General features: G+C 31.5%; 1 protein-coding gene across 9 annotated transcripts in view; it reads right to left on the reverse strand.

Annotated features, from left to right (window-relative positions):
• The window catches only part of LOC116340356 (protein kinase C, brain isozyme), a 58,275-nt gene continuing 47,342 nt past the window's right edge, over positions 1 to 10,933 (reverse strand). For 7 of the 9 annotated variants that reach the window (XM_031766868.1, XM_031766876.1, XM_031766884.1 and 4 more), the window contains exons 5-15: positions 8,544 to 8,672; positions 7,959 to 8,112; positions 7,763 to 7,880; positions 7,533 to 7,646; positions 7,338 to 7,466; positions 6,932 to 7,105; positions 6,708 to 6,799; positions 6,089 to 6,290; positions 5,091 to 5,279; positions 4,845 to 4,985; positions 1 to 4,723 (exon numbers count right to left, since the gene is read on the reverse strand). In XM_031766868.1, the coding sequence (XP_031622728.1) occupies positions 4,571 to 4,723; positions 4,845 to 4,985; positions 5,091 to 5,279; positions 6,089 to 6,290; positions 6,708 to 6,799; positions 6,932 to 7,105; positions 7,338 to 7,466; positions 7,533 to 7,646; positions 7,763 to 7,880; positions 7,959 to 8,112; positions 8,544 to 8,664 (1,587 nt within the window). In that variant the 5' untranslated portion in view covers positions 8,665 to 8,672 and the 3' untranslated portion in view covers positions 1 to 4,570. Of the gene's footprint in view, positions 4,724 to 4,844; positions 4,986 to 5,090; positions 5,280 to 6,088; positions 6,291 to 6,707; positions 6,800 to 6,931; positions 7,106 to 7,337; positions 7,467 to 7,532; positions 7,647 to 7,762; positions 7,881 to 7,958; positions 8,113 to 8,543; positions 8,828 to 8,953; positions 8,965 to 10,933 lie in introns of those variants that run through there. The other 2 variants (XM_031766834.1, XM_031766828.1) reach the window with 2 other exon arrangements.

The following is a 10,933-nucleotide window of genomic DNA, read 5'->3' on the forward strand; positions in this document are numbered from 1 at the left end:
ACCATTCCTCCTCCTCAGAGGAACAATCCCTGCTTCTAATCATTCAAATAGGTGTTAGTGCAACGGTCGAAAGCAATTGTACAAAATTGACGAAAAGTGCATGGATCGTTGGCTGTTTTGGATGCTCATTTGAATTGAAACAAAAATCATGCATTGTATTTTTTTTTTTTGAGATTATTTTTTCTTGTTTCTTCTCTTGATTGAAAAAATTTCGCGAGTGGGGATTTCGGTGGAAGATCATAATGTTATCATAAGAAAAATACTCATTTTTGTTCAAACTCTCTCTCTCCCCCTCTCATCAAAAAAAGAATTCATTTTTCCAATTTGAAAATAGACGTCTAGTCTAAGACAAAAGATATATTAACCTACTAAATAATTGTTTGTTTCTTCATTTTTTTTAATTCGCTTTTCTACACATATATAGTTTTTTTTTGGTGTCTGTGAAACAAGTGAGGGAGAGAGGTAATAACTAGCTGAAAGGCAGAAAAAGATATCAACAAATCGATCTAAGTTTCTTTTTTTTATTTCTCTACGCATTGATTATATTGAAAGTAATAAAACACATTAAATTTATCATAAAATATTAATAAATTAGCAACAAAATAAATCATTATATAGAACTGATTTTCTCCATCTTCTTAGGTATGTTTTCTCTTTTTTGTTCGGTTTCTATGTTCATCCAAGAGAATGGACGACCATGAAAATTGAGAGTGCACAAAAATGCTCTTGTTTGCCATTATTTTGAATACGGTTAGATTTAATTTTTGTTTGTTTATTTAGTGTTTTAGCACGTAAAGTTTCCTTTAATTAATATCACATAATAAAATTCTCATGATTTTTTTTCGCATTTATTCAAAGAGTTTTTTTTTGCTCTTTTTAAATGTTTATATATTTTTTTCTTCATTTTTATTAGTTTACTTTTTTGGTGAAATTTAAAATGATTCACTAGACAGTAAAAGAGGTATTAACTTTTTTAATTTTGTTTTTTTTTTCTTCGTCCTTTTTTTTTGTTTGTAATCTATTATTTAATAGCTAATATTATATGTATATATATTTATATTTTCATTTAAATATTTTGATAAATAAGCAAAAATAGATGATCAGAAAGATTGTTTAAATTGTTTCAGCATAAAATTGTTTGTAATATAATACATCAATAGAGATTTAAATGAAGGAAACGTTGCATTTGCAATCAAATGGAATTGATAAAATGTGGTTAAATTTCAACGATTGTTCAAACTTTCAGTTTTATCTCCCTTTCCCCTCCATCGTGTCAACAAATTGTACGTTTTGGTTGTTGCCCTTTATTGTTAGAGATTCTATGTTATTTGTGTTAAAATGTAGGATTTTTTTTTTGTTTCAACCGAAATTTAATTGTTAAGGCTCCCGATAGAGATTCAATCTTTAATTCCGATAAAAATGATTGATTTTAATCAGAATTTCAATGCAATTTATCTTTTTGCTTTGTTTGTGTCATACGATCTCAAAGTATTTTCAATCAAATAAAAACAATTCCAAAAGAAGTGCAAGTTCAACGTTTCGATTCTCTAGCGTGCATGTCATGAAGTTCAAAATTCAAACATTTATGTTAATGTGGTTTTTTTTCTCGTAAAATTGAAAGGGAAACCAGCATGAACAGCTTTACAGATTGTTCGTCCAATGCTGATTTAAATTTGTTTGATTTTTGTTTTATAAAAGTGCATATATTTTCAAGATACATTTTTTTTGCTGTCATTTTGTTAAGTATTCGGTAAAATATCCAAAATTTGCAAAGAGATTTCATTCATGTTGTGTGCTTGGTGTGTGAATTATGAAAATCGCCTCTTAAAAATGTGAAGTAAACAGTACATGGAATATTATGAACGTGTATTGTTAAACTTAATACTTTGTTGTTATCTTCATTTTTACCTGTTGGCAAACTGTGTCCGAATGACACAGATTTTCGAGAGTCGGTGAGCATACCGCGTCTATATGACGTAATAAGAATGATTGTCTTTTTAAATCGACCATTTTTTTTTCGCTTGTTTTATTCAATTTTTTTTTTGCTATCGGTGGCATTTTTACAGAGACATACACGCCAATTGACATTCGATTTTCACTTTTGGTATTTCAGACTATTTTATCAATATAGTATGCAATAATTTAATAATAAATGATAATGAGGTGTGTTCAAAGTGTCACAAAATTGAGAGAAATGCAAACGAATCGGTTACCATTTAAAATACATTTTCGTTCCTTTTTCGAAGTTCAAATTATCGTCGTTAATTTTTCGCACGTTCAATTCCACACCGGTTAATGTATTTTAAATGATCAATATTTGATGAGCGTTGAATCCATCAGAGACTCGAATATTCGTTGACCATTTGCATTTCTAACTGAAAGCACACCACACTGTTTGATATAATGCCCCGCAAGCATTTTCTTTGTCATATTTTTTGACGCAATATTGGTCTCTGTATACAATTTGGATCAAACATTTGAACGTTGAACGCGTGAGCAACACTCATAAAATGGCGGAAATTGCATTACCAACCGAATCACATTTTTTTTACATTCCATTCAATTCTGTATTTTCATTGAATTGAAATGTATGACAAAGAGGAAAAGTGACCGAAACGATTGTCAGCCAAAATAACTAGTTGAACATACGTACGAATTTCAAAACGTAAACAAAAGCTTCAATTGCCTTATAAAGTCATTGGTTTTGGCATTTTATTACAATTTTGAGAGGTAAGTGTTCAAAGCAAATTATTTGTGGTTGATTTTGCCCCTGTCTTCTTCACAACATTTCACATTTGTTGGCATTTTCGACTCTTTATAAGTGTCACCCAATACGTTTTTTATTTGTTCATTGAGATAGTTGTTTTGATAAGTTTACACGCTACAAATGGCGATCGAAGAACCATTTTTTTTTCATTTTTCCTATAGATTTAACAAATTTCATTTTGTGTTCTTATTTTTTTTTTTAAATTGTCTCTAATGGTTTTTTGTTTGTTTCGAAACTAAAAAGAGCAAACCAATTTTACATTGCAAATGCAATATAGGACAATCCGATTACATTCGGTGCTTTGCCTAATCAGCGTAATTTCATTTTTTAAAAAAAAGTATTTGAATTTCAAAATTGAGTACGTTTCATATGTTTTCTTGTGTTTATTGTATTCTTTTGTGTTTTTTTTTCGTATTAATTCAAATGTTTGTTGTTGTTATTCTTCATCTTTGGTCCACTACGAAAAAACAATTTTCTTTTATTTAATATAGAAAGAAGGCATATAGGAAAGTCTACGGCACCATTTGCCAGAATATACTTAAACAACTCAAAACTACACTGAAAGTCGGAATTACAAGTTTTTCTCATAATACTTTTTGTGGTTGTTTTTGTTTTTTTTTTTGTTCATTTTGTAATTGTTTTTTTTGTTTAAGAAAAAAGTCGCTAAAGTTTTCGAACGTTTCATATCGCTTTAATATCATATATCATGCACCTATGTGGCGTGATTCGTGCACTCAACAAGTCGTTTTGTTAATTTTTTTTTCAAGAATCGTTCTTGATGCAGCGAATAAATACCATTTCGATTGAAATCGTTATATAAATATATTATTAGAGACTAGATTTGATAGAGGAACAATCTGACTAAATATATAAAATGCGAGAGTTTGACCATGTACAAAATGTCATCGCTTGAAAGATTCGGATGGTGGATTTGCGATTGTTGCAAAAGTTTCGGTTTAAAATTGAACATTTTGAAACCAATTCCTCGGTGGTTCGATTTCATGAGAAAAATGTCTCAACAACAACGAAAAAAGAAAAGACGGCAGCCAATGCTGGAAAAGTAATATTGATTAAATTATAGATGAGACCTCGATTTAAATCGAAAATTCAGATTGGCATGTTCGGAGAAAACCGACCTTGCAAAATGCATTAATCGAAAAAACAAAATTTAAGTTAAACAGTGAAACGTACCGATAAAGCCACCACAAACAATGACATCAGTTCAGATCAATCGCATATTTCATGTGATAAAAAGTGTGTGTGTTTGTGTATAAGAGATTTTTGTCAGTTATATCCATCCTACTTCTTCCTCGAAGAATTACTTTTTCAGTTTAATTCATACATTTTTTTTTGATTTAAAGTGTTTTTTTGTTCATTTTCAAGTTATTCAATATTATCGATATTTATATAATTCGCAGAATATATTTTTGTAATTCTTTTTTTTCATAAGTTTATAATGAATGTATTGAAATTAGCCTAAACATTTTTTTAAATGGAAATGACAGATTTAGATCGGATATTCACAGTTGGAAATGCGATGGTTTTTTTTTTGTTGTTGTCAAACAACTGAATCGGAATGGATGAAACCGAAATTGAGACTAGAACACAAAAAAAATGATCATGAACATTGCTTCATCCATTTAATTTTCTTCCCGAAGAGAATCGTACGAGAATAGTAAAATAGTAAAAGTTTCCGATGTGATTCGTCCGATAAATCTTGAAGAGTATTTTCATTTTGGTTGCAATTTCTGTTCTGTGTATTTATATTTGTTGTTCACACAATCAATTTGCACTGTTACATTTTTAAATGTGAGTTACGAATTCGGGATTGAGGTAGGAAAATCCGTTGAATTCATTTTGATCTAAGTTCATCATGAATAGTTTATCAGTTGGTGTTAAGTCAGTTTTCTCCGATGTAAATTGCTTGTCGAAATTCGATACGTCTTTGCGGTGTTTCTGCAAATAATAAAAAAAATTCCATTGAATTAGCAATGCATTGGCAAACACAACATTTTATCTTCTTTTAGATTTGTGTTTCGATAGAAATAAAAAAAAAAAAAAACAGAATAAATCTTACGATTTTTGGTTTGAATGGTGGCTGAATTTCACGGCTCTCAATTTTCTCCCAGTCAATGCGACGGAAAAATAGATGACCACGAACATCTTCTTCGCCTCGGTCACCGCAACCGAGACGCTTTGTTGGATTCTTTGTCAAGAGCTATTATAATGGTAAAACAACATACAGACAATGTTATTTTTAAGAATACAAAGTTTGATCATTTCAAAGAAAAAAAGTTCATTCCCAAATGGACAAACAACTCACCCCTTTGCACACATCTTTGGCCTCTTTGCTCAAACTCTTCGGATAGGATACATTGTGATCGGTGATTGCAGCAAACAATTCCTCTTCATCTTCACCATCGAATGGTGGTTGACCAACTAGCATTTCATACAACAAAACACCGTATGCCCACCAATCAACTGATTTTCCGTATGGTTGATAGAGAATTATCTAAACAAAAAAAAAACACAAAAACCAAGCACACACAAATTGAACAAATTTGTTCGATTTTTGATATTATGCCATTGGCAATTCGGTATGTTATCAGAGACCATTTCAAATTGAAGTTGAAGAACGTCAAGTAGATTTTTCGAAAATGGAAAACCTCATGGGGCGGCGACGAGAGTGCAATTACCACTAAATATCCATTTTCATTGGTTTTCTGTATCAGTTTCTCTGTTCATTTTCACTTCCAAACATTTTGGATGCTTTTCAAGAGTTTTGCTTTCATTATAAATGAGTAAATAACAGAAAACCAATGAAAATAACTGAATGTAGATTTTAATTATGTTCATGTTGATTTTCATTTTTCTTTTTCAAATATTTTCCTGTGTAATTTTGATATTTTCATAATAAATTAATTTTTGCGTTCAATAAATTTCACATCAGTTCAGAACAATTCGGTGCCATATTTGCTCATTGGTTTCAGTCATTGGTTTCAGACAATATATTGAACTAAGTGGTCAACTGAGCTGACAGTACGTTAGCCAGCTAAATGAATATGAAACAATAGAAGTTATTTTTATAGTAATCAATCACTTTTATTAAAACAATATAAGTGATTCATCATTATAACAATAACATTTATTGTTTAAGCCCATTTATCTGGCTAACATACTGTCAGCTCAGTTGACCAGTTAGTTCAATATATTATCTGATTGGTTTTCAATGTTTTAGTAGTTATTTGCCCACTGTGATAAACACAGTCAAATCGTGTGTCAAAAACCACAACAAAAATAGCTGTACACATCCATATTTACCTCTGGTGCAATGTAGTCGGGTGTACCGCAAAATGTCTTTGTTGTTTTGTCGTTGCTTATTCCTTCTTTGCACATACCAAAATCAGCAATTTTGATGTGACCATCAGCATCGAGTAGAACATTATCCAGTTTCAAATCACGATAAATGATACCGCGTGAATGTAGAAAAAATAGCCCAATGGCAATTTCGGCTGCATAAAACCTGCACACAATAAACACATACATACAAAATTAGATTAGGAAAAACCTCGACCATACATCGATATGACAAATGTTTGAAGCATAAAACTTCTTGATAACAACAATGATGGGTTTCATCAGATGTCGGTATTTTTTTTTTCTCCCTCGATGAAATACAGAGGAGCTTAATTGTTTTGCAACTGAACCGAAAAGTTAAAATTACATGCCAAAGGCCAAAGCATCGCATCAAATCGTATGTTCGAGACCTTTTACCAATTGTCCGAATAACATAAGCTATATGTCGATACGTATCGTTATCACAAACAAATCTCTCGGGTCTCAATGATTCATTCGGTTTTCAGTTGAATATCCACCCGCACTAGAATTTCTTTGTTACGTTTGACTTTATAATGGTCAAAGTAGTATTAATGGTACTTACACTGCAACCGGTTCCTTGAACTTTCCACACTGTTGAATTTGAAACATCAAATCACCACCATTTACGTACTCCATTACAAAATATAGCCGATCCTAAAAATGAAAATGTACGAAAAAATGTGTGTGTGTGTGTGTACATTTATACAGAGAATGTACGATGAAAATAAATCATTGAATAATTTAAGTGTGCAATTGAAACAAGCATTTTCGGTTTAAAACACTTACCATCGTTTGAAAGCAAGAATGCAACTGAACGAGAAATGGTGGTTTTTGCGATAATGCCAAAACACGTTTCTCAACCATTGTACATTCAACATCATCGTCCTGTATGATGATATCCTTTTTCAAAATTTTAATAGCAAATAGATCGTCGGTTCCTTTGCGTTCGGCCAGCATTACCTTCATTTTATTGACGTAGGTAGAGAGAAATTTGAATTTTCAGTTTTATTCATCATAAATTAATGGAAAAAGACCACCCTCCAAAACCGGAGTTTATTTACACATCTCGAATGTAACAATAATAAATGAAAAGCATAAAATTTAATGAACTCGTACATATTCAAGTACAAAATTATTTACAAAAGTGTAACAAATGTTTGAATATTAAAATGATGAACATTTGGTTTGTTACCTTTCCAAACGAGCCTTTTCCAAGAACCATTAAAAAGTTGAAATCAGTTGATCGTATCATATCTTTTTTTGACATATTATGTGGCAAATCGCGATCAACCGACGTTATTTTCTTGGTGATTGATGTTTTCTGTAAACAATAAATTTACGGCTTTGAAGTTAAATTCGGCAAAAAATCAACAAATTTAATACTTACGCGCATTTGGCTCTTGAGCTGAACCAAGTCGGTACCCTCATCTGGAACGGGTACATTATAAAATTCACCTTCTTCGGCGGTTAACAATTTGTACCATCCGTCCGATGGGCTTTGCTGTGTAGGCAAAAAAAGACACGTTCAAATTGATGATATTGATTGTTTTTTGTTCAAATCGCCCGCGGTCACTTTTTTAATTAACTTTTGTTTTTGATTGAAAGGTCAATATGTACCTTCATAATTTCAGAGATTCCAAAAGATAATGAGCCCATGAAATCGTTTCTTGACGTACGATCCCAATCCCATATTTCGATTAAGATGCGTCGGTCTCGGTCTTCGGCTTTTAAATCGCTGAAAAGAAACATTTGAATTGATTTTAAACGCATTTCACCAAAAATTATTCGCACACGAAATATGGAAATGGCTTACAATTGGATTGTTTCATTCCAAACTGGATTTAATGAAGCTTTGATGGTTTTTGTTTTCTTTTTAACATTATCTGTATCGGGAATGAGCTTCAATTTGACATATGGATCGCTTAAACCATTCGGATCCATTGGAATCAAATTTCGTCCTTCTTTAACTATATCGTTGATTTTTATTTCAAATATTACAAAAGCGAACGAATATACGAATAATAAGAATATATATATATGAATAATAAGAACCAATGTATTAATTAGAGGTGTCAGTGAATGCAAGCGACGTCCGTCAATTTGTCCGATTATTTTATGAATATTTCCGGACGCACACACACATAAGCAATTTTCAAATTATAATAATGAAAAATATCGAAATTAGTAGACGTATCCTCGACCCCTTATAATTCGGACATTGCTTATATCTGTCCGTCTTAAAATTCAAATTCAGAACAGCCAGACGAACATCCGGAAATTTTCATAACATAATCGATCGGATGGGCAAAAATGAACGTTTCATACTGGCCGTCCGTGTCCACTGACACATCAGTGTTAATAATGTTGAGGGGTCAGTCAGATCATAACCATATTTTACCTTCAATGGTGAGTCGCATTCCTACGCATGATATACCTAAATGAATACGCCCACGTCGTTCTGTATGATCACAACCGCATAAACTCGGAACACTTTCCTCGCATCGCTTATGAACGTTCATGTCACATGCTATTATCGCAAGGTTATTCATAAAAATGATAAATAAACACGAATTAGACAACTTTGGAAGGGGTAAACGCATGAGAAAAAGCAGAAATTTACTCGAATATTGCACTCTAATCTTGTCTTACGTGCATTTTATTTGAACATGAACTACATCGGCAATTTTCTTTCATTGCTTGTCAATTTTGTTTTTGTTGTTAAAAAATGTGTTAAATATCGCTTCAATCACATTTGTTTGAAAAAAAAAATCTTATATTTTATTTAGGAAGTGATGATATCGAATTTACCGAACATTCCATTAAGTGGGACTTCAGCGCTCTACTGGAAATGACTAAATATTTGCTATTGTAAAATTATAGAAAATTTATACAATTTATACGTTATACAGCATAAAAGGCAAACCATAAAAACCCATATAACCAACATGCAACAGATGAAACAAAAACGATATTAAAAATTCAATATTCATATATGATAGTAACAACAATAAAGGAGCATTTCGGTTCGTAAACCGAGGGATTTCGGTACAAAATTTTACGCTGAAAAACGGTAACACACTGGGGAAATACGTTCATAGAAATATTTTATATTTTGGATGGAAAATCGACGATTTGGGACACACACACATTTTCACGGACGCAATTTTTATTGCATTACATTTTATCAACATGTTTGCTTCATTGGTTTGTATTGTCAGATACGAATGAATAGAACATGGGGATTTTGTTGTGTGTGTGTGTGTATCGTCTGAAAACAACTATTTACATACTATAAACGGTCTATTGGAATGATGATGCATATTTTTGGCAATTATGTAAAAATTGATATTAATTATGAATACATGCTAATTTTATTAAATTGGATGTTGTATTTTATTGAATGAATAATAAAATACACATCAACGGTGATAATACAAGTGTTATGAAAATGAATTGTAGTTCAATTTCCATTTTATAACCATGAACTAATTTGTGTTCGTGAATATCCATGGTATGTATGGATGGTATATACCTATATGGATTCAGGTCATATTCGTTTTTTTCTCTCCTTTGCTCTCTGTCAAGGAACATTTCTGTTGAAACGTTGCAAACAAAGCAACCATATGCAGCATTTGTTCAATGAGCTTAAAATTGTTGGTTAAAATCATTACCATTTAATGAAATACACACAGAGAGAAAACATACGTTTTTTTGTAATTAAAAAGTCTTTGGATAACAACAAAGAGCGGGGGAGAGCGAGGGAGAGAGAGAGAGAGATGGAGAAAATGTTAGGAACATTTCAAGAGTGATTAAATAACATACTTAATTTGCATTGACGTTATTTTTCTAATCAATGCAGCAGCTTTTACTTTAAAACTTTAATTAATCAATGATGCAAGAAAAAGCACTCTCGTTTTTTAATTAATTGTTTTTATAAAAGCATACTCAACAAGTCCTTTTTTTCAATATTTATAATTGAATTAATGTCGTAAGGAAACGGGAAACAACGAAATAACTTTTGTTTTATCGAAGAAGAGTGGTGTTCTCTGGAACGAAATTTATGTGACCATTCCGAGAAGTAAAACGTCTTCACAGACATTTTCGGAACCACTTGAAAAAAGCGAAGCAAGTGAAAACATTCCGAAGGTTTTGCACATGCCATCGTTACCATACAAACATACCACACTACAGTGCAAACCATTTTCGCAACGGTTCGCCTGCTCCGGTTTGTTCGGTGACTGAAACCGGTTTTGGTTCGCATCTCTGGTATAATAATTACGTTCACGAAATGTGATTAACGAACCATTTTTCCATGATCATTTGAACGAAAAATGTGGTGAATAAAACATCTTAATCTATTGTGAAAACGTCTTTAATGGCAAACATTTTATATATTTATCACATTTGGTAAAGCGTTGATGCTTTCTAATAAAAACTTAAGTTGTTGAACACATGTATGGCAAAGCCATAAAATGCTTTCGATCGATTGTTTGGAAAAATTGATGGAATTTTTTTGTTGTTGCCAAAAACAATCATAAATTGATTATCGTTATTAACCAATGAACTTGATTATTTCCGGTATATTGGGTAAAAATTCAATTATTTCGTTGATTCAAATATGTTCATCGCACGCACTGACACATACAGCGAGAGACAGGGTTTTTCATAGATACGAAATTTGTATCTAGATAAGATAAAGATTTTCAGTATTTCAAAAAATTTAAAAGATAAGATAAAGATGAGATATCTTGAATATCTATCTTTTCTTAAATCTATCTATTATTTTTA

This window comes from Contarinia nasturtii, unplaced genomic scaffold, assembly GCF_009176525.2.
Source record: "Contarinia nasturtii isolate CC-2019 unplaced genomic scaffold, AAFC_CNas_1.1 Cnas_scaffold_129, whole genome shotgun sequence".
In the NCBI taxonomy this organism is placed as follows: Eukaryota; Metazoa; Arthropoda; class Insecta; order Diptera; family Cecidomyiidae; genus Contarinia; species Contarinia nasturtii.